This window comes from Acanthopagrus latus, chromosome 21 (assembly GCF_904848185.1).
Source record: "Acanthopagrus latus isolate v.2019 chromosome 21, fAcaLat1.1, whole genome shotgun sequence".
Taxonomy (NCBI): Eukaryota; Metazoa; Chordata; class Actinopteri; order Spariformes; family Sparidae; genus Acanthopagrus; species Acanthopagrus latus.
In genome coordinates this window covers 15,167,933-15,192,994 of record NC_051059.1, presented here as the reverse complement: position 1 = coordinate 15,192,994, position 25,062 = coordinate 15,167,933, and the positions used below count along the sequence as shown (strand labels likewise).

General features: G+C 39.0%; 1 protein-coding gene and 1 long non-coding RNA gene across 9 annotated transcripts in view; one reads left to right on the top strand and one right to left on the bottom strand.

The window, feature by feature from the left end:
- pde1cb (phosphodiesterase 1C, calmodulin-dependent b) overlaps positions 1-25,062 on the bottom strand; it is a 99,043-nt gene that overhangs the window by 33,570 nt on the left and 40,411 nt on the right. For 3 of the 7 annotated variants that reach the window (XM_037083293.1, XM_037083294.1, XM_037083297.1), the window contains one exon: positions 20,129-20,155. The exons of 3 other annotated variants lie outside the window; for them this stretch is intronic. In XM_037083293.1, the coding sequence (XP_036939188.1) occupies positions 20,129-20,155 (27 nt within the window). Of the gene's footprint in view, positions 1-20,128; positions 20,156-23,643; positions 23,677-25,062 lie in introns of those variants that run through there. One more of the 7 variants, XM_037083299.1, reaches the window with a different exon arrangement.
- Positions 1-25,062, top strand: part of LOC119010810 — a 51,318-nt gene that overhangs the window by 14,767 nt on the left and 11,489 nt on the right. Inside the window, exon 4 of one of the 2 annotated variants that reach the window (XR_005072065.1) lies at positions 1,924-2,104. The exons of the other annotated variant lie outside the window; for it this stretch is intronic. This is a non-coding gene — a long non-coding RNA (uncharacterized LOC119010810). Of the gene's footprint in view, positions 1-1,923; positions 2,105-25,062 lie in introns of those variants that run through there. 2 annotated transcript variants of the gene reach the window in all.

Genomic DNA, 25,062 nt, shown 5'->3' with positions numbered 1-25,062 from the left:
TTTGTTGCTTCATCTGATCATCTATTAGCAATGTTAATATGCGCAATTTTTGTACCACCAACAGGAATGATGGACAAAACCGAGAAATTGAGATCCTAAACTAAACTAAACTTTGAAAATTTCTGACTTTGGTGCCCCCCTCTGAAAGTTTAAAACAGGGTACTGCATCATACAGAACAATGCACTTTTTGAAAAACATCAAGTTGTTTTTTCTGACCGAACCTTATCTCATTGATTTACACTTTAAATTGCTCCCTCCCTGAACGATATCCTGCCCTACCATCCCTTTTCAAAAAGATTTAAATCTAATAAGGCAAAAAAAAAATGGTACGACTAAATACAATTCTGTCTTCCGGTTTTATTTGTAAGTCACAGACAAATGGTTTACTGTGATCCAAATTACATTTTTCATTGCCATTTGTGTGTGTGTGTGTGTGTGTGTATATATATATATATATTTGTGTACATTTGTGTTCTGTCTGTAAGAATCAAAAGCCTTTGTAAACACAAACTACATTTCCTTTAATCCCAGTAAGTAATTTGTGAGCTCTGGGAAGTCAGTTGTTGTGCAGGGAAATAAAACAAAGCCAGCAGCTTTACTCAACACAGTTGGGCATTAAAGTATGATGCCAGCAATACGTCACAGAAACACTAAACATTGCATATGTGAGTGCTGTATTCTGTACTGTATTTGTGTCTTATGTGTAGGCATTTTGATCTGTATTTTGATGATTTAGGACTCGTGAACTTGTGTGTGTGTGAACACCCACTGAAGCACATAAGGGCCTGGCCAACAGCCAGAGGAAAGTCTGAGAGATGACTATTAACACACTGCTGGCATTACTAAAGGAAAAACTTAAGACCTGTTAAATACTAAATACTTAAAGGAGGTATATTCAACTACAACCTTGTGTAAAAGAAATACAACCCGGCAGTGAAAAAATGAATTATTGATGATCTGTTAATCCTTTTTGAAATACTAAACTGAAAACAGTACAAAGTCAGTGTTTCCCATACACAGATGTTACTTTGGCAGTCTGCCCTGGTAAATTAAAGGTGCAATATGTACGACATTTTGTTTAAGATAAAAAATGTAAAAAACTGTACAAAATTGATAGTGCACTGGTTGTTGCAATGCCTTTCAGTTTCAAGTTGGTATAGACCAGCTACATAATTAACAGCAAGCTTCCTCTACACGTGGCTCACCTGGATGCAATCGCATAAAGAGGTAGACAGGCTTACTTTAGTTTAAGTTTGGATATTATCATGTTTAATCAGTCTTTAAGCGAACAAGTCATGCTTTACCCTTCAAGTCAATTTTGATAAACAAAAACCACTGTTTCCTTGACTTTGACTGATTGTTTTGAGTTCCTAAGCGTAACTATGAAAAACAATAATCATATTTTATGTTACAAGTGGATATTGTATTTCAAGAGATAATATTGTAAAATAAAATAAAAAATCTGGAGCTGTTAAGTTTCTCTGAAAACAAATCTGTTGTTGAAGGTAACTAGTACTGTAATACAAATGCTCTAGTCAAAAAGGTTTGAGTATCAGCTCTGACCTGCCAAAATAAATTGTTACAAAACATTTGTTACGGCCCTTGAAAAAATGTCTGTAAGTATGCGCGTCTTTTCCAAAGTGAAATTGGGTCACATATAATTACCAAGAATAACACCAAAGTCACCAAACATGCATGAAACCTAAAAACCAATACACTAATAATTAAAACTATCTTTTAATGGCTTGCTCTCTTAATTAGCAGAAAAGGAAAAATATGCAGCGAGGGGGAGGAGGTCAAATAGAAGCAAATGAAGATGCGCTAAAAATGCGAGCTCACTGTAGTGAAGTCACCACTGCAGGATCGCATAATTAAGTATTTAATGGGCTAACTAATGACTGTAGTAATGTCTTTCATTTTAGGCCTCAACTGGCAGGCCAGAGAAGAGTTTGATAACACCCTATGGAGACGGAAAGTGTCTTCTGAAATCTGCTGGAACAACCCTATTATTTCAAACCGCAGGAGCCAGTCGCAGAGGGTCTGTGCTGCCAGAGGCACAAATGTTTGGCATGCTTACAATACATTTCTGTAGGTAGGGCCTACCACTAATGGAAAATGTTTATTATGATGAACATTTTAACAGTATTCAAACACATGTAAATTCGAGTTGATGGTTTACATCTTAATTGTCTTGCATCTCAAAACACTGTATTGTGAGCATTTGCTCCTGCACTTTGTTTTTATAGGAGTATTTTTTATTCTTGAATTCAACAGGTATCATGATGTATCGTTAAATGGTTATCTTGTAATGTATCGATTATCACAGAATCGCTGTATCATTATACTATCGATATTGTGGGCAACACAGTACAGAAAAAAATACATATCAGTGTGTGAAATCAAGGTAGGGCACTGTTTACTTCAATGCAAAACATGACGTTTGAAAGACTTCATCTGTATAAACTTATTTTAAAACAACCCCTAGAACTTTTTTGCAGGAAACATAGGGAGTACATTATCTGAAATCATCACAGTGAAGCAACATGTAGTTCTTATTTGCATAAACAGCTGGGGATGCCACTGCTGCACCCAGATAATATGCCTGTGTTATTTTCTGTTATACTTGATTAGCAAAGCCAGCAGAGTGAAGCAGCTCTATCAAACATCCAACACACTACTGCACAGCAACGCAAGTCTGTTAAAATGCAACCGACAGTTAGATTTTTGAAATTACAGAAACCTTGGTGTGTAATCAAAGTTCAGTGGCCTGACACGAAACAACCCAGCTGCACTAATTGACCTCACTGAGCTTCCGCTCCTGCCACTCCAGCAATTCACATGGGGAAATGATAAACATACTCCTATGGAACACATTCTTCTCTCTATAGTTTACATACTACAGTATGACATCTTGTCCTTGTACCATATGTGTCAGTGTGAACACTGAATGCACTCACAGTATGTCACTCAATTATCAAAACAAATTCCTGCGGATTGATGTTACTGATGTTACTGAGAGCTCTTAAACCCATGAATTAAAACCCTTAACACCATAAAACAACATAAAACAAAACAAACAGAACTGTGTCTCTAATCTCACATACAAATCCTCTCCTTGATTTCTCTTGACCATACCTACAGTACTGGCTCGCCTGTCAAAACTGCTATGTCCCATGACATGTGCCACTGATGGAATATAATCCCTAATGCACAGTGGTGTATGATTTTTCTAATCCAAGAGATTAAATTATGAATTCCATGGCCAACGCAAATCTATAGCAAACACACAGAGGGATCTCATCTATCTATCCATCTATCCATCTATCTATCTATCTATCTATCTATCTATCTATCTATCTATCTATCTATCTATCTATCTATCTATCTATCTATCTATCTATCCATCCATCCATCCATCCATCCATCCAGCTGTAGCTAGCTGCTGTTAGCTAACCAGCGTATGGTGCAGTTCCTCGTGGAACCAGTGGTGCTCCAGATTGTCTTGACTGGGGCATTTCAATACAAGAGAAAAATAAGTGGAATTTGATTTAGACCTACTTGTGCATGTCAAGGTACACGCAATGGGTTTTGATGAGCAAAACCAAAACAATAGCTCAAAGAGTACCTTCATCTATCGGGAAAGAAAAGTGATTTAAAAGATTTTGTTCTTGGTCAATTTCTTTTGGACATGTTTTGTCAGTTCAGTCAGTGCTCTACATTGTGTTTCCAGTTTATAACAACATCACTGAATGGCAGTAATTCACTTGCAACAATCTAATAAGGTGAAACCAGATTTTCAAAGGTCTTTCAATTCCCATGTCAGATGAGTCATGCAGGCTAGAGATTTAAAAAATAAAAAGGCTTTCTGTTCGTCCCTCTCGGCCACAAAGACAAACTCACACACAAACAGAAGACATACACACACTAACATAAAGTTGTGAAGCTGCAGGCAGCGGTAGAATTTGTAAAAGCAATTTTGAAAGCACACGTTTCACTGCTTAAATCCCTGTAATTGGCTTCATGAATCACAGTCATAAAAGGTTTGGGGTTCCTTCGCCCCAAACTTCCACCACAGTGTCCTTGATGAAGCCACTTAACCCCAAGCTGCTTCATTAATGCTGCACAGTGGCTAGCAATAAAACAAAACTGTGAAAATATCAGGCAGCTACCCAAAGTCAAATGTGTGCAGTAACATGAATGTTAAATAAGGTGCTGCTGAAAACAGAATATTCAGACTTGTAAACCCCAGAACTAATTGGGTTAAAAAGCAGCTCCTCATTCACAAATAGAAACATACTCACATTCTACAATTAGATCTAATTGCTGTGTAGCACTTAAAACGTCTTAATGATCTAAGAATAGTGATCAACAGAGGAACTCTCTGGTTTCATAATCAGATGTTATTTTTAGGAAGCTTTCCAGCGCTGATTATCTGTCACCGCACTGGATGCCAGCAACAGGTGTCTCTGTTGCCAAATGCTACTGCTTGGCTAATGATTTTTACATGGATTATTTCCAACCTGACAGGCCCATGTGGGCACAGCAAACTAAAACCTCCGAACAATAACAACCAATCTAACCAATCTGGATGTGGGAAAAAAAAAAAACTTTTCTTGCCCTGTAGAGAGATTTAAAAACACAATTAGAGCTGAAGACTTGGGAGTAAATGAGGCGAAGAAACAATAAAAACAATGTGAACAAAGCCATCACAGAGGCAGATAGAGGAGGCTGGCTCACAGTGGTGGCTGTCAACATGAGACGATATTCATTTATATGTATTTGTGCAGGTTGCAATCAGATGTCATTTCCTCATCCATTTCATAGATTAGATTAAATCAAATCCAATTGTGCACTACAAAAAGACTATTTCTGTACCAGGCGGTATGATACATCAGAAGTAATGACTTACAAGTAAGAATGGAGTACATAAACTATAGATAAAAAGCTGAAATGTCTAATTATTTTTTCGAGCAATGTATTGTTATCATATCTTGCTCTGAATGCTCTGAGGCTGTGACAGTAAAACTGTAAAGACTTCTCTGCAAACAGAGAGGGAAACACTACTACAGACAACCAAGATGTCAGCAATCCTTATTGTAAGACTTATTGGTTGATCAAATTGCCATCAGGAAGCATGTGTAAGTGCACTGACTGGAGAATCAACCCAATATAAATGTTTTTAATGGTGAGGAAAACTCATGAACCTGGAGGAAACCCATGCAAGCACATGCAAACTTTGCACAGAAATGGCCTGCCCCAGTGGGATTTGAACCCAGGACCTTCTCTCCGTAAGGGAACAACTACCGCACCACCAGGCTGACTTAACTAAAAGATTATTTGCTCTACTGTTACAAGAATTAATCAAATTATAACTGGATAACCCAGTGCTTGAAGTTTAAAATAATATACAGTAAGTAATAACATTAATGTCAGTAAAAACATGGTTCTCACACTTAAAGAACTAAATAAAAAGAAACAACTCAGAATAAAAAGGATACTGAATGGAAGACTGAAGTTATTTTTCTGTGTTTGGCCAGAGATAATGATGGTACCTTGTGAGGATGGATTGATGATTGCACCCAATAGTGTGACAAAGACAACTCCCTGAAGTTACTCTCCTAAAGAACGTGGAAGATAACTTTGGAAAGGCTGCCAAAAGAGTGGACCCCCTTTGAGGGCTAACAGGTGCCTGGTGGCCTTGGAGCAGCCTCCAGAGACACAAACTGGGTCTACCATTTATTAACATGTGCAATCCCAACAATTTAGACTGCATTCCTCACTGTCACATTGGGCAATAAAGGCCTTCTTATTCAACCTAGTCCCACATGTATAGATATCCCTGTTGATCTTCTTTTTCACTTGTGGGATTCACCTCCCTGATTTGCCTTGATCCTCCAGAGGAGAAAGCAAGTCATTTCTTCCAGCCTGGAAATTTCATGGAGGTTTTCTCCAGAGAAACCCATCTTGCTGCTGCTGGTGTCTTTCACCTGCTGATGGATGCTCTCTAGAATCTGCTGAGGGTGCCTCTTTTTTTGCTTGATCTGACTTCCATAATCTTGAAGGCCTCATCAGAATTGGCATGTGATGATGCCAACATGTCCTCCATTAACTTTAGTGATAGCTTTAGATGGTAACACCTGCCTTGTTGTCACTTAATTACTTTTCCATGCATAACAACAACAATAGGATATAGAAACCTGATCATTCAACATTTCTTATGATGTTTGAAAGTGCATAAAGTATCAACGTTGCAAGTGCTGGTTCCAAATGGCAGCTGCTTAACAAATGTTGCCCTTGACCTTGCAATTTCAAAGAACTTAATATAATTACGTTTAGTAATTTGGTCAATGTGCGTGACATTCAAAAGGGCAGAGTGAGACAAAGAATCTAGAAAACAAGAATCAACACAGGGTTGATAACACTCATTTCTAAATAGGTTGATCTCAGCTAAGAAGAATATATGAGACATAAGGCATTTAGTGGGACTCCAGGGAAAGTCCAGCTGGGGAATCTTGCCATAATCGAGTTTGACTGTCCTTTCATGGCTGATTTAAGTATGTTTGTTATCACACATAGGAGACAAGTAAAGATCCAGAAGCCCTGACAAGTGCAGATGTGGAAGTTGTTGATGTACAGAGAGGGGGCTGGGCCCATATAACCTTTAACTGTACTTACCGTAAAGGTGGTCACATCCCTGAAGCAAAACATAGCGTAGGTGACTTTTGAATGGTGAAATACACACAAAAACGACACACACACACACACACACACACACACACACACACACACACACACACACACACACACACACAGGTCAGGGAGCTAACTCAATGAAACTGGAAAGGGAGATAAAATAGCGCTTTCAATTAGATTATCTTTTGACTCTAAGCCAGAGCACCAATATAATGCCCCGGGTCTATCAGAGATTATTACAGCAGTAATCCAGACATTGTGATATGCTTATTATTGCTGCCTCAGTGTTACTTTGACAATGGGAGCAGGTGTACAACACACAAACAAAGGATGCATCCCAAATATTGTGTCCTATCCTCTTAAGCTGCATTACCTTGATGGTGTTATGAAGGGACAGATATGCTAACTGAAGCCACAAGTAGAGATAATTCTGCTGAATTTGGAAACACAGAGACCTTTAGAAAATATGAAAGAGAGGGAGGGGACATGATATCACAACTGTCTGTGTCCTTGTCCACATCACACACACGAGCATACCGATCGATCAATAAATGCTAAAAAGTGGTGCTCTGTGGTGAGTGAGGTCATCACCGGGCTGTCCTTCAACCTCTGGATAAACAAGGACATCTGAGTGCACTTTATTTGGTAACAGGCCACCTCTCACAACACATAGGGTAGACCTTGCAACAGCCGTCGTTAATCCCAGTGAGCACTTATCCACTCCTGCTGAAGTGCCTCATACACGGGCTTCTCACTGTTTCAACACCCATAACTGTCCTTGGTGAAATATGAAATACCAAATTTATGCTGAGTTTCTGACAGAATTAATTGCAAAGCCCATTAAAAGATCCATTTGAGCTGAGAATTTGTCCTTGGGTATTTTGTACACAGCAGGAAAGGGTTAAACACAAATCCTGTTACAAGCTCTCAACTCAACTTGGCCAGCACCACAAAGAAGAGAGAAATGAGGTAGAACAATAAAGTTAGTTTCCTAGCTGATAAACTAGAGGGAGAGTACAAATTAGAACATAAATAATCAATAGACTAGTTTAATAATTCAGAATGTAAATCAATCTATTTTCCTCTTGCATGTATACTTTAACTCCTTTATATTTCCAATGCCATCTTTGCCTTTGCCTATTTTTTCTTGGTTTAGTTGCTTTGTTGCAGCGAAAATGCAGATGCACATTTCTTGAATTTGTGGATACATGCACGGCTCATTTGTAGCTGGCCCCAACACAGACAACAAGAGATTAATATGACTACATAAATGCTGTTTATATCAGCTAAAAAGAGCATAACACTGACTGAATATAAAGTATATTGAAAGAAGCATCTTTGACACATGAGTTAATACTTTAAACAAATCTATTAGTATGCAAAGATGATTTGTACCACTTTCTTTTCAGATGACTCAACTCTCATTCACACCTGCCAATCAGGTGTGCATTGGAGTTTACACTGTATATTCTCTTTAGTTTTATTCAGTAATGTCAGAGGGAGATATCCATTCCTTAACTTTCCTCAAGAAAATACAGTGCAATGCAGAGCAATACATTTCACGCTTGGGCTATAAAATACCTTTTTCTGGCCCCAGTAAAGTCTTGCTCTTGCACAGCTGTGGGTTATGAATTTAACGTTAAAGACAGCTCTAAATTCAGGCCTTTACTCCAGAGGTGTCACTCCAAGGACGGAGGTAAATAACTATAAAAATTACACAAACCACAAAAGTAATTCTTGACATTTATTATGGGCCAAGACAATACCTATAGTATCATAACTCTCTGCTTGTGAAAGACAACTTATTGGAAGATGTTCCATCCATTCCAAAATTTACCCCAAATTGTAATATAAATTAACTGTAATCTCTAATCTATTAAATGGCACCAATAATGACACTTTTCCATTTGTGTCTCTAACACATATTTTCATTAGGCATTTTTTACGACCTAGTTTGTCATTTATTTTCATATGTTCCATCAGTTATTTTCATATGTTCCATCAATTGGATGCTTTTACCTTGTACCTGCTATTTTACCTTTACAAATGTTTGTATGACACAAAGAAGAACAAGAAAAAGTGATTCCACCGAAACCAAATTGTCCCTTCAAGCAATCTATAAACACCAAATGTCTCCATCAGATACAAAAAAAGCTCAACTAAAGCATTCATTTTATGACTCAATTAAGCTTCATTATGTTCCGCAGGAACACAGTAGCACAGAGATGAGATGGATTGTTGAGACTCCACCTTTGTGTCTTTGCTTTTCTCCCCCGAAGGCCTCCTATTTACTTCTTTACTTCTGAGAAGGGATGTCTCAGTAAGACAAAACCAGGTTTTAAATTCTTTAAAACACCTGTCTTAATGTCAGTCAGTTTCATGACATAATCAGTTTAACAAAGTACTTAGTGTGTACCTCTGCAGTAGCTTTTTTCTTTATCTATGGGAGCACAAACAGGACTGCACATCTGGAACACAATAACAGAAATAATAGCACATCATATTGTTAACTGATCCCATTCACTCTATGGGATGAAAATGGAGAAAATGACTCTCTCTCTGCACCAAACCAGTATTTGTCACAATGCAATTCTTTTTTATAGGTCCAGTGAATGAGGACCCCTATGGTACCAATACCATCCCACTACTTGATAATGACACCTTATTTTAACCCCCACTATGAAGAATCCTTTGGCAGTTTATAAAAAAATGGTTATAGTGCATTACACTCGTTTTCACGCTACAGCATAACGTATAACTAGTATATGTATAGCTTTAAGTTTCACACACATACAAAGGTATGTCAGCTGATACAAGCACAGTACAGAAATGCCAATCTGCCAAAAGTTCTGAGTTAGTTACATAAGTTTAAACATTACAGGGCCTGTCCTCTTCTGAGCACTAACGTGTTTCATTTTACACTGTAAAATGTTCCATTGAGTGTGTTTCTTGGCCACAATTCTATAGAACTTGAATCTAAGGGATCTGCATGGTTTGTTTGAGTTTATCTACAAAGAAAATTGACTGTCTGCAGACAATTTGTTATTGGATTTTATAACATCCTAAATATTGCTGGATTTTAAGCTTAATCACTATTCTAAAAATGTCTGTACTGCTTCTGCAGTTGTACTCAATTTTAAAAATTCTGCTTTTCAAGCAACAGAATGATCCAAAAGTTGAAATCATTCTCCATTTGAAAAAAAATATCAGTATCTAATTATACAGACTTCATACACTGTATTTCACTATTATTCATAAAAAAGTAAGAGCCTCCAGCATGGTGAGATCTAATCATTTCAGTATCATGTTGTGATGCATCATACTGTAACTCTCCAGCTTTCTTTGTTCAATAATTCAAGAGAGGAATTAAAAACACTCTGAAACTTGGCAGGAGAGCTAAAAACCTACTGTGTTAACATATTGGCCAGGACATGGAATCAACGTGACAGAGGAAGTGTAGAGTATGTGTGACTGATGCACTTGAGGCTTACGGTATGAAATCTTTATGAATCTAAATGTGTAACAGTGAACCCGTGTACTCAGTGTTTATTTTCTGGAAAGGATGTTTAGTCCAGCATGTCCAAGTGTTAAAAAAGCTGTGACAGAAAACAGAGACTTAACTGCGTCAAAGCAGTGATACCCAGCCTTCCTCTTAGATTAACATGCAAAAAAAAAACAAAAAAACAGGTGGCTCGTTCGGTTTATTCACATCTTCACACATTTATACATAAACAGCAGCAGACTAGTGAAGTGTTTATTAATCTTTCCGTATTTGACAAAAGAGCTTTCAACCAAGTGACAAACAGCATGTTTCACTTTACGAAGCCAAATCCTTCACTGTCCACTGTTTACATAACAGCTAAGCAACATGCTGCAGAGCACCACATCCCCGATCAAGCCACTATCTATTTGGCTACCAGCCAACAGAGGCTGAATGCTTAATAAAAAATACAGTTCACTTACTGCTTTAAATTTACTGTTCTAATTTACATGAATGATACACTACCCACTGCCCACTGGTCCAGAAAACATGCCTACACACATAAACAAAGCCTTCACATCCAATGTCTACCATGATGTACTGCATAAGGAAATGTCTGTTCAAGTATCACCAGGTCTCCTAAAAAGTACTTTTACCGGTTTATACAACTAGTTTGCAACATCTTATATTTTTTGGAGGACACATAACTCCATACAAACCCTGGTCTCAAAATCTGGGTGAAAATCTGACTAAAAGCTTGTACATGAAAAGTTGCTCACTATCTGGAATCAAAGAGAACCTTTCTGACAGCTGCAGCTTCACATTAAAAGCAAAACGAGAACTGACCTTTATTCTGAAACAGGCTGGTCACAGGAAATGCAATCTGTTGACTGAGTTTAGCACTTATCACTGTTTTTCATCAAGCAAAACAATGGTCAATTATTTGCAATTGTTGACAGCAGGTCTGTTTGAAATAAGTCAGGGAGTAGTTCTATTCAGTATATGGGAGTTATGGACAACTAAGGAGCGGTTAGATAAAGAGCTGCAGGTGACAGCACAGCACACCTCCAACTTCTTAGTGAGATAATTGCTTTTCCCTCATTAACTTCATCAGACTCCCTATAAGCACTGGATTTAAATCCGACATATTGCCAAATAGGCACTTTTGCTTTTCACTTTAACAGCAAATCTTCTTGTCAGTCAACTCTCCCAATTCTTGTAAGGTGAAATGTGACTCTTGTCACTCTGTGCTGCGACTCTGCTGCCAGCCTTGCTGCTGCACAGATTACATGTCTGCGGCTGTTTGTCATTTTACAGTGCTTGTATGACAAAGTGCTGATTTTCAAAGAAGCTAAACAATGGTTGAAGGAGTGGGCAGGTAAAGTAATTGGTGCATGCCTGGCCACCATGTAACACCAGGAACACCAACTATTGCTGCAGATCTACTGGACACACACATTCTCCTAACACAGCACAGCAAGGCTCAGTATACAAAAACTTTGCTTGTATCATTCTAATGCATTTTTTTCTGGCTTTATCGAGCTGCCTCATAGCAAGAAAGTCAATTTTGCAAACATGGTCTTTCATATTGGTTATGACAGAGACTGAGGGCCACAGAAGGTATTTGAATACGCTATATGTGAGGTCTGCGACTCCAACTGGGACCAAAATGACTGGGTTAGCTGGAGATGAATGAGGTGAGGTGATAGATCACTGAACGGAAAGAAAAACAGACGCTGCACTCAAACACACATACACAGATGGCTGCTGGGCATCACGCATGACTACACTCTTTCAGCATACAAAACACTAGAGGATGGGCAACAGCCTCATTGTCACACAGTGTGACCAAATAGTTTCTCTCCATCTGAAATACACAAACAGACACTAAAAAATAGCTACACATTAATGCTCTATCTCTCCATCTACCTGCCTCCGTCCTGGGGTAATACCCTTTGGACAAACAGCCAGCAGGAACCAGGGTAGAGGTGGGTTGGAGGAAGGGCGATATAAACAATCAGATTAAGGAAACAATCTGCACCATAAATCTGCAATATTATCTGCTGCAGGCAGCAGGAAGGGGAAGCCTTGTGAGCGTGGCTGACACTGAGGAAGCCTGTGACGTTTATGTTCTCATCTCGACCGTAGCCTCAACTTAGGAGAAAGACCTATCATTTAGGCTTTGTAATCAATCTTCAGAACTGCAATACACTTAGCTCAATAATGTCCTCCTGAGGTAGCCAAAGAGGGAGAAAATAATCAGTGTGGAAGCCCTTTGCCGCAGGATGAAACGCAGCACTTATACTGTGCATATACTGTGCCTCTTGTGATGTCACTTTAAGATAGACAGGGGAAAAAAATCAATTTCAGAGTGATTTGCCTTATTGTGTGCAGCTATTGAGGGGTACTGCTCAGTTGAATGGAATATGTATTTCGCATCAACATGTACAGGCTGCTGTTTGTCCACACATGTTGTGCATGTCGTTGGAAGAGTTGCACGTGTGCAGGTATTGTATATCAGAGAATGTGTGTCTTCTCTGGTTTTAGTTTGTGAATGTGCACTCATGCACAGACTGAAGGGTGTCTCTCAGCACCTGCGTAGTTTAGAAGACTGTGATGCGGAGTGAATCATGCTAACTGAGGCGGTTACCTCTCTAAAGAAAGGCACACCTGATGCAGAGCCAAGGAGGAGAAAAGGGGAAAAAGAAAAAAAAGATCCTTTGAAGGATATGTAATTAGCCCAAGCTTGGAGATTCATTTGAGTCGGGCAATTACCCCTCTAATCATCAGGTAGTATAGGAGAGAGGAGGAGAGGGGGAGAATGGAGGAAAAAGGAGAGAGGTGGAGATTGGAGGGAGAAAGGAAAACAGCTAGAGGGGCATAATCAAAAGTGCATGTGTGCTGGAAACAAATAGGAAGAAAATAAAAAATATAAAATCGCTAGAATCAATAAATCTGTGAGTCTGCATTGAAGTCTAGATAACTGGATGCAGGCAAAGAGAGAGAGAGTTACACTTCCTGATTTAACTTTTACTTCATTTCATATAGAAAAACATTTAATAGCATAAATGATGTTTTTCTTTTGCTGGTTTTATGTTTCTGTATTACTGGAAAATGTATTTTTATATTGTCTTTACAATCCCATGTGCTATGAGCTGAATGTTTACAAATGACTATCTTCCTAAATGCAAACTTATATAATAAGTGACTGACGTCTTTGCTATAACCAGTACTGCAGTGTGAGATTTGTAGAATGAATCAATATCAAAAAATGAGTTTTGCCCTAAGTGAGCCTGAAGTCACATCTGTGCTTCTAATTACTAATTTCAATTGATTAACAGCATGCATCATCATATTTCTTAATTCATTATCTGAGCATATAATCATCTTCATCGCCTGCTTTGATTTCTTATGCTTACTGCTCAAGAGATGATTATTTGTTTGTTTTACAAGAAGTGATTGTATTTTTTCTGTAGCCACCTTACACAAGTGTGAAACCAGTACTGCACTCTTTCCCCAAATGAATCATCTCCAATAAATAGCTGTATAGCTCTTGTGACTGACAAATGGCCCCAAACCACTGAAAAGAAATACAGAGAGGCTCGGGTAATGGCATCTAATGGGCTGTTCTTGAAAGGCAGCCAATGCCTGGAAGATCTGCTCTCTGATTACTGACATTAACTAAAGAGTTCAATTTTCCGTCATGACTCTCAGACTGACGATATCGGCCCTCCTAGCCATTTCTCTTGCTCTTTTTTCATCACTCTGTCAATGTGGTGATTTTCCTCATTCACTGTTTCCTTTGTCATTTTTATGCAAATACTATTTCCAAGAATAAAAATACTGCCACGCTATACTACATGGACCAACAGCGACCTTTGTATCATCCCCCATACAAACAGAAACACTGCAATCACAAAATGTCTGACCCGCATAAACAAACAAATTAACAAACACAGATTGAGTGTCTGAAGACTGGAGCGAAGTGGACAAGACCAGGCTGCGGATGCCTGAGTCATTACTGCCTCTGAAAACATGCGCTGTAGCCCTGCAAAGCTTCCAAGACTGCGATCTCAATGAACACAGCATCAGGAAAGGAGACACAAAAACTCTCACATAAACACAGCCTCACTGGTGTTAGCAACTGGGCAGACAACATAAGGCCATTTAAGGCTGGAGGCTTGCCTGGATCAGATGGCAGAACACTTAAAGCTTTTTAAAGCTGGGCTACAAGGAGTGACCACTGTGGTGTATTTACAGGCTTAAGTGAAAGTCTGTTTCATTAAGTGCAGCATTCAGGCACCTGTCAGAGAGCACAAAGACATTCACAAACCAGCTACTTGTTGCTTTGTTTATGAATAATCACTGTAAGCAGTGGTGCTTTGGTGATCAATAGCTTTGCCAGTTGAGCAGAGATTTGTCATAGAAGTAACATGTTTTGAAACATCCATTTGCAGAAAAAATCCCCTGAAAAGCTATTGTCAGATCAGAGCTTGGAAGTGTAACTAGGAGTGTCAAGCCTTAGATTTCTCCACATGTCGAAGGAGTAAGAGCAATACTCAGTTTCCCCATCCTTAACAGTAGTTGCTCAAACACGTTGTTCAACATTCATACAAAAAATAGAGGCACATAAACTTTCTATATTATTGCAAATATAGTAGCTATAAACAAGGCAAATATGCACAGAAATGTAAACAAAAGTTGCAAAATGATAAATGTAGTGCTACAGACATGAGATTAAAAGAAAAATAAAACAGCAGCCAGCCTCTAAAAGCTCTTTCATAAAAAGAAAAAAATAAAAAGCAGAAGAGTAAGAAATGGCTTAAAAATGTGTTTTTCCACTCACACATAAGCTGCAACCACTAACCAACCTTACCTGAAGTAGCATTTCATTATTTTGTGGTTACATCTAATAAAAAGTACTGTGTATAGTGTATCGTGCATTGTCTGGGATTCCGGTGAGGGGTAATAACTTGTCTGGCTTGTAATTTCCAGATCCACAGCATTAGTTCAAGTCTTCCCAACACATTTTCAGTAAATCTTATTTTGCAAAATGATGACTGGTATTCTACAAAACTTTAAATACAATCCTGGTTGTCAAGCACTAATAGATTTTTTTTTTTTGTTCGCCGAAATGTAGTCAAATTTAAATGTACCGAGTCTAACAATACAGAACCTAGCATATAAAAAGCTGACAAAGTGTAAGTTCTTAGACAGTTAAATGTAACTCATTCCCCAAGGTGATTATAACTCCCAAAATGCATAGTACATGACCACAATTTTCATTGTTAATAAGTTTGAGTATCTGTAGATGGAATGCTCATCCAAGGGTCCAGAAAAACAAAAAAACAAAAACTGCCCTTTAGGTAAATGCCATATAGGTCAGGAAAAAGAGAAGTGTCTACTTTGTATTCATGTAATTTATTCAATAAATAAGACATATAAAATAAAGGAGTATGACAAAGTTTAAGGGTAAACAAAAAGAGTGAAAATATTGAAAGGTGGACTGACTTGCACGCAAACAGTGACACTGCGTCACTGAGTTATTACCACCTCTGAAAACATGTACTGTAGCCCTGCAAAGCTTCCAAGACCGCAATTCCAAAAAACACAGCATCCCAGGGAGCGAGAAAGGAGACATGAAAACTCTCACATAAACACACAGACACAAACACAACCTCACTGGTGTTGGGAACTGGGCAGACTACATAGGGCCATTTAAGGCTGGAGGCTTGCCTGGATCAGATGGCAGAACACTTAAAGCTTTTTAAAGCTGAACTACAAGGAGTGACCACTGTGGCATATTTGCAGACTTAATTGAAAGCCTTTTTCATTCAGTGCAGCATTCAGACACCTGTCAGAGAGCACAAAGAAATGCACCAGCCATCTACTTGTTGCTTTGTTTGTGAATAATCACTGGTGGTGCTTTGGTGATCAATGCCTTTTTTTGTCAACACAAGAGTAAGTGCTGTTTCTTTCTCTCTTGGCAAGTGGATCAAATTGCTCTCTGGCACATTCAGAAGCAAACGATTAAGCAGAGATTTGTCAAAGAAGTAACACATTTTGAATCGACGGAAAACCCATCACCTTAACTGCAACTGGCCAATCGCAGCTTGGCAACCATTACTGGGCAGGGCAGGTCTGGTGAACCCTCTCCACATGCTGAAGCAGTACTGTGACGCGCAAATTCTTTTCTGCACCCTCTCTTAAACCAAAACCAGAAAGTGTAATGATTTAAAGAATATTTTCATCTGCTCTGACACAAACTGCAAACATTAGCATGTCTAGCTGACAACCCTCGCCACTGCAGCTCACGCTTATGCTGCATTCTGAACAACGCATGAAATCGATCTTGTGCTCATGTTCTTGAGTGGACTGTGTTTCTGCCCTGAGCAACATTTGCAGACTATATTATTTTGTGGTATGTCAAAAATTTGCCCACCAGCAACTCTTGCCAGACTTGATACTGGGGACACTGGACTAACTGAGAATTTCACTCTCCAAACAGTTATTCCTCATCCCCAAAGCATTTACTGTTGTACCAGTGAAGATGAAAATGAAAACAAAACTGCTGGGACATACAGCTTAAGGTCAATCTTTTACCATACATGATCATGTATGCAGCAATCAAAAGCATATTTAAGACTTATTTGGTTTCTCACTGTGAAAAAAGTCAGTCAGAAATAGTTTTTTCAAACAGTTCCTACAGCTACTTTTAGCTTCTTTAGTTATATAGAGACAGCTGATAAAATCTGTCAGCCACGGTTGTCATTTCAGCCATCTCAGCTGGCAGAATTGACAGCTGCAGGCTAGAATCAAGAAGCCTGCTTTTGTCTAGTCCAGTCTCAAGGTCTATCTGATATCGCCATGTTGTTCCTAGAACATCATGATTAATGTTTCTCCAGGATCAACAATTTTTGATTACAAGAAAATGACAAAAGCCACTTTTCCAGGCAATCCACTGTGGCTTCATGATTGGAGTACAAGACTCTCATTCAGGAGATAAGGGTTTGTATTGTATTGTATACTGTTCACTTGTTATTTTTGCACGTACCTCACTTTTCATTTATTGTTTCTGTGAAGTTTTCTGTCACAGTTTGGTTAGGTTTAGGCAAAATAAATGTTTGGTTAGGTTGAGGTAACAATAATACTGTTTAGGCAAAAAAAAAAAAATACATGTTTAGATCACATAGTTTGAAAAAATGTACTATCCCACAAATTTTAACACATTTCAAGGGATAGCTTCTCCATGTGCATATTTTCCAGCTCTTCTTCCCTCGCAGTCGCAAAACTGTGACGTTACAAAAAACATGGTTTAGGATATTAGTCAATTATTGGAGGAGAGGAACAGAGCACAAAAGTGACCATACAATCAAAAACAATTACAGGCAAACTGTTTCCCGACAACCTCCACCAAACCCACATAAAAACACACAAACAAAGGCCTACACAGACCTTTCTTCACAGCCTTTCTTCCATTTCTCTTAACTCCTTTCCCAAACAAACAACACTCACACAAACACTCCTCTCTCCCATCCCTCCCTCTGAGAAGAGGGCTATCTCTCCCTCCATCTGCATGTGTGAGGGGTTGTACTGGTGTGTCAGTAATGACAATGTCCCAGTGTTCCTCTCTGCCAATTAGCCCAGCCGTAATTACACAGACACATATGGAGCTGTCAATCATCCGGCTCCTCCACACAGGAACTCACCCACCCAGCACAGAGAGCGAGAGAGACAGAGAGACAGCGGCAGAGAGAGAGAGAGAGAGAGAATGAGCGTTTCCAACAGCTAGCTCTATACCGCTCCAAACTACCACACGCTGTGCCAATAAGTAGCATGAGGAGAGTTTCGTTCAATTATTCTAACTGTGTGGCAATCCCACAGTTCACAGGAAAAAGCCATGAAACCACATTAGAGTGGCTCCTCGGCAACCTGTTTTTGTTTTGAGCTTCATTTGCGGATCACTCACAATTTTCTGTTTACTGAATCAATGCATTTTTGTTGATGCATTCTCCAGATTGTAACCGGACCAGCTGTTGAACTGGTGCAAAGAGAGGTGATGTATTGTAAGTAGAAATAAACTGTCTTAAAGGCCTTCAAAGATGTCAGTGTTTGAAAATTATAATAAAACACTGGTTGAAAGATATATAAGTTTAAAAAAAAAAACTGCAAACATGCTATGTTGTAGGGCACATTTACCATCAATGTCACCCTTAAGGCTGGTGACGTTCTCTATTTTTGTCAGAACAACACAACTAAAAACCAATAATGAACTAACACCACTAAGTACTGTCTGTGTTGCTTTAGCCTGATATCATTTATTACTCTGTGCCACAGAGCTCTTTTGTTGTCCACATTATCCAAACTATTAAAAAACATCAGTGAGGCGCACTGTTGTGACATGTGACATGTTCCTTCATTATGATGAGCATGGGCACCATGGTTTATTTTGAGTCAATCCCACATACAACATCCTGCTGCTGTAAGACTAACAAGAGCTTCAAATGTGTATCAACCCACATTCAAAAAACAGTCAAAATCACCTATTGAATTGCCTCAGGAGGTTTTACAATTTGTACAGTGTACAAAACCCTCTCTCCTTCGACCACTGCTTTGAATAAAGAATCACTACTCTTTGTCATTCCAGAGTCCTTTATCCTTTTTGTTAAGAGTTTTTCCATCATCTTTGGGGAGGCTGTTATATAGCACAATTCAAATTCAAGGACTGTAGCTGTTTCACAAAATATTGCTATGCATTGCAAGCTAACGGGCAAATGCTAATTATTCAAGCTCTCAAATGAGCAAAAGTCATGGATGCCTCAACAGACCTTCTCTGTTTTCTGATGTAATACATAAAAGTCAGGAGCTGCTTTGTCACTGCTCTGGTCTGCAGAGGCATTGGTTTTAATGTGTTACAGTATAGTCCCTGACAAACGCACTGTTTACACCTGTTTGAAGAACGTTCGATGAAAAGCACAGTGGATATGTTTGAATAAATTACTTTGATTTCAAAAAACCCTGTGTAAAAGACTTCCATCTTTAGCAGGACAAAATGGACTTAAGGTTAAGAGCCACAAAGCAAAGTTAGAAAGAAAAACACAAAACATCCTGAATATGTTGTTTTCCGTGTCATATGGCCAGATGCAAAAGGGGTCCTTATGCCATAAAACATGTCATTTGCATTACAAAAAATAATCACAGAGGAACATGAATTGAATAATGAAGGATCTCCTGTCTCAGAGCAATGCAGAATCACCTGTAACAGTGACACTTAAATCTATAATGCCCACTCATCCAATGGCATTAATTAACTCCATCTTTCAAGCTTGTAAGTAAATGCATTTATGTCCCAGTTTATAGAGGGCCTGATTTCCCCTGAGCCTCTCCAACAGAACCAAACAAATCAAAAGTTTTATAATAAAGAAGACAACATGCATGGTCGGCCTCCAAGTTATTCATCAAGCTTTAAAGGTCTGTGAGTTGCTCTTTGCGTCACCATAATTTCTATCCATTAAGGTGCCAGTTATCTTGCAATGACAATGAGTTGACACTTGGATCAGCACAAGAGAGTGTAAGTGATAGAGAGAGTGAATGCATGCAAATTTGACACACTGTCTTTGACTTGTTCAGGTAAGATCTGTTGCCCTCATTGGATGAGCAGAGGGGACAATAATGATGATAACCACAGCCATAACAATCACCATTTTTATTCAAATTGAGCTTTCACAACAGAGCAGACTAATTGCTTTGCAAGATGAGCAACAATGAATGACAAGAACAGGTAACAGATGACAGGTCAAGGAGGAGGTCCAGCATAATGTTCAGGAATGTAGGAGAGTGGGAGGGGGCGGAGGGAGGAAATCCAGAAATTAGAGAGTTGGAGGTGGAGGGACAGATAGGAGGGAGGGATGAGGAGAAGGGAAGAGGTCCAGGGTCCCAGCAGCAGGTCTTACCTCTGGGATGTCTTCTTGTACTTGCGCCTGTCGGAGAAAACAAACATGTAGACAGTGAGGCTGTGAGGTTGTGAGGCTCGATTAAAATGTTACTCATGTGATATGTGTTGGATTCATTCGTACTTAACATGATGAGATATAAATAAATGACATTGAACCTCTTGCAAGAACCACCCATGTGAAAAGATTTGCTCTTAACAAGTGATTTACATAATTCAATGTTTGACTTGAGAATCATAATACACTTAAAATTATACTGAAATAAAACAAAAATGCAATAATTTATATTCTGATCATTATCATGGCTTGTCAATATTCTGAGAGGTTTGGATATTTTTTAAATTATGATTTCATTAGCATATTACGCCAAAAACACTTACACAGTTCAGTAGTTTGAATACCTTCTCCTCCTCAAACAGCTGCCTCTGGGCCTTTGTGCAGGTCATACTACCATGCTCTGTCACAGATGACAGTGTGACATCACCTGCTGTGTAATATTCTCTTGTTCATCTCCCTTACACCCCTTTGAATATCCCTCATCTATGTAACTGGCTAACAAATTACATTTTTAAAGAACTTATTAGCATTTTACTTTATGCCAAACCATTTATTCTTTATTTCAGTTACAGAACAGCGTTGTTTAGGGTCCTCCAATATAGCTTTATGAAATTGATTTTCCAATTCAGTTGATTTTCATATTCCCAAGATCAGTGTTTTGATTTACAGAATACATTTTCCAGTGAATAAAAATTAATACCAGCCAAGTCCAAAATGCTGGAAGATTTTCCACTTGGGGAGTAAATCGTGAAAGGTTATCTAATGGCTGATAATGTTCGTACTAAAATAGTTATGCTATGCTAAAATAACTATCCAGAGAGTCTCTATCATCTTTAGGGCTGTTGTCATTTATGTACATGCTGCTTCTGTTCTCTGCTGTCTGTGTGCACATAGGGACCTCATGGTGCATTCAGGTGACCCCTGTAAAATCTGGAATATATATTTAAAAATGTTAACCAATGTTGTTTGAAATGCAATTTTTTCATTGTTATTATTTTTCTTTTGGTGAAATACATCCCTCATTGCTTTCTTGTTGTTTCAAAAAAGTCTTTTTCATAATTAGATACTAAAAATAATGTTCTTATTACCACAGGAAGATTTTAACTACAAATCTCCTAAACCAAAAAAAGTACTATTAGTTAGAGGGTTCCTAGTACAATTTACAGCATTTTCCTAGAATGTCATTTTTAAATCCAAGCAAACTTGAACTAAATCAAACAGAATTGAAAATCTTACCAAATCGGGACATGATGATTTGGAAACGAAGCGATTCAGAAAATCTGCAGCAATACATATCTCTGAATGCATTTACAGAATTTTTTCCTGCTGATTTCGAACAGCTCTCCAAAGTGAAATTCTCTTATGCTGCTTGGTTAGAAGAATATTCTGAATAAAACCTGCCCACAAACAGAGTGGAGCATGTACCTTTATACTGCAAACGTAGGCGCTGATTATGCAAATAAGTCATCTCATGAACACACACCTACTTCTGCACTGGTGGCAGTCATCGAGTTTAAACGAGCGGTACATTTGCTGAATCTTACTTGGTAAAAACAAATCTCATTTTTTTTTATGAGGTGAGAAAACGAAAATGTTCTTGCATGAGAGTCAATGTGCCTCCAAAAATATAACAAATGTGTTGATTTATCGCAATTACATGTTGCTTTGATTGCAGTGGTTGTTTCCTTTATTTAGGTATTGAATATCATTTACTTGTGTTCAAATTTCACAAGAATGCAAATGCAGACAATCACTTTAGCAGATGTGGGATTTAAGAGTGGTGTAATGATATGCACAAACACACACACACACACACACACACACACACACACACACACACACACACACACACACACACACACACACACACACACATAAACACGGACACATCACACCACTCCACCCCCTGACATCCCACCTACTATACTACTACACACACATGCAAACACCAGGAACCTACATTAACGCACCCACTGTCACTTAGTTTAACATTTAGCCTAAAACACACTCACACCTCTATGAAGAGATACCAGCATGACTCTAAAAGCTGAATTTACACACACACATTCTGACACACACTTAAGGCACTCATAACAGCGAAGTGGAGGGGAGGATGGACTACAGAGGTGCATTTAAATTCCAGTCAGGCAGAATTCACAGCACTTAGCTTGATTTGTTTCTCAGTCATTTTATGTATCAATCTTTCCTCAAGCTCTGCAAAAAACTGCAAGCTAAGGAAGTTCGTCTGCATAAAGTAATGTTAAGACCTCCCTCGAGATTGGTAGGAAACAGATGATTTAATCAGTCATCAGGGGTCCATCAAGCAATTACAATTTGACATGAAACAGGAAGAGTATTAAGCGGAAGGATCTAGATAAAAAAAAAAATAAAAAAAAAAAAGCACACGAGAGTGGGATAAATAAGGATAAATAAGGGGGAGAAACTGGAGTATAGATATTTCCTAATTTCCTCACCTCCTCTATAACCTCTGTCCCTCCTTCTTCCCCCTATCACTGAGCTTGCTTTACATCCAAATGTGTGTGTCAACAACACAGAGCCTCTTCTAATTAGGAGGCTTTAATGCAATGTCCTCGGCATAATGAGGATGTGAGTTGAAAGGGGTCATGGAAATTCCAGGAATTATTGTAATCATAAAGGTCACAGACGGGGTATTCAGTGAAACGTAACCATGGGAAAGAACATTTTTAGGATCGTTTCAAATAGCTGTCTGGATGGCTAACAGCAGCTTGTTTTCCTTGGACTGTTTTTTTGTGTGTTTCAGTCAGTGCCTCGCAAATCAGATCGTGTCACAAGGCGGTCATCCGGCCACCTTGAATCTCCTTGGGCCAAATCTAAGTTGCCCTCCCCTTAAGGGAGCTCACTGTGATGAACTGTTGATCAAGTGATTAAATAATTCATTGATTTACATTAATCAGTGGCTGACGGAGAGGTTGGTTTTGTCGCAGTAATCTAATTTATCAATGGAAATTCATTGAAACCCTATCACAGATGCAAATATATAAAGGGGCCATTTGTCAGGGGGAAGCAATAAAACACAACACGCTGTTCATGCCTTCATCATTGGACGTCACCAGGATTTAGACTGCACTGCCGAAGGTGGAGCAGAGGGAAAACTGTCCAAAGCAAATGCTCTCTCTGTCGATCCATGGATGACTGGTGTACTCTGCGGAGTACGCTGTGCCAGAGAGCACTGTGATAGCCAACCAGCACATACACACACTCTCACACACACACAGATCATACAGCTGCCAAACAAATCTCCTAGGATAAGCTGGCAGCACATACAGTAAATGTCACCAAGCTGCCGTATATACTCTCAAACACACATTCAGTCTGTATCATCTGCACAAGCACATGCACAGCCAACCTTTTCCAATTACACACACACATACATGTACAGCACACTGTTGATCCCTCCCCATAAACACAGAACATACACTGTGCAAACGTCTACATCTGCGGGGGCTGCCTGGCAGTTGGAGCTCCCTCTCTTCAGACGGACGCTCTTTGTGAGATTAAAGGCTAATGTGATCTCTGACACGCAACAGGAGCCCTCAGAGCATCCAGCACACTGCAGCGAAGTCGTGATGAGGTAAAAAAAAAAAAAAAAAGCGGGGCCCCCGTTACATTCATCTGATTCACTATCCATCAACAAAGACAGATGGTTATGATAGGGAATTTATGGTGCCGGCCAAATGGAAGTGACAATCAAGTCATCTGAGGAAACTGAATGTGGCAGAGGATGACAGTGCTGGGACCCACTTATTGGGCTTCTGACACAGGAGAGAGACAGAAGCAATGACTAATCATGGAACAATAGAGATACCATGACATGGAAATAACTAAAAATAAAATGGAGTGATCTGAGAGGAGAGGAGGGTTGATGGAAGAACTGCAGCCCTGTGCACGGTTCATTCAATCCGTCGTCGTCTGTGGGGTAGAAGGAAACCGCATTTCATTCAGACTTCCAGCAGCAACATTAAAGACTTTTTTTTCTAAATGCAGCACTCCTAGCAACACCTTCGTGCCCTCACCCCCACCCAAGTGAGAAAAATGAGAGCTAGAAATGGACAACTTCCCCTTCAACTTGCATAAGCAGTTGAATGCTGGGCTTTCTTCGTAGGGCGAAAGGTTAGAGAGGTGTTGATTGGTTGGTGGATGGATGAGAGAAAATAATATTATAATAGTTTCTCCCTTAAGAAACTGGGGGAGATGAGAAATGTGAAGCTCGGGGGGTCTATTGTATTATTTAAAGCGAAATATAGGACAAAATATGAGCAGACAGGGAGGATTTTCCTTCAGCCACAGTATCTTAACCGAACATACACACATTCAATCACTCAAGTCCACAATTTATGACAACAGGTGTTTACTGCATGACAGATGAGATTTGAAAAAGGGCAAAACCATTAACTAACACCGCAATGTTCTTGTCGTTATGAAAATGCTAATGAATGGAGTTTAAAAATGACTTCAACTGACTTAAACAAAAATGCAATAAGGGTGTAAGTGTGAGCAGCCCTCCAGCTGTTGCACTTTCTCTTTCTTCCTTGCTTTCAAACAAAATAACAAAAACCTTTCAAATGTTTCAAAGGAATAAGCTCAGCGCTGTTTGGTTTGAGAAATCCCAGTCTCTCTCTCTCTATTTCTGTGTTCTTTAGGTTTTTGCTTTTATCAATAAGTCTGTCCTTCTCTCTCACACAAACTAACCACACACACACACACACCCACATTGACACTTTCACATGCTGTAAACAACATCAGTGTGAGGAGAGGAATTCCAGGCTTTAATGATACACAAGCTCTTTTCTGTATCCTTCCTACATTTTTCTAATTAGAATTAATCTGTAAATTGC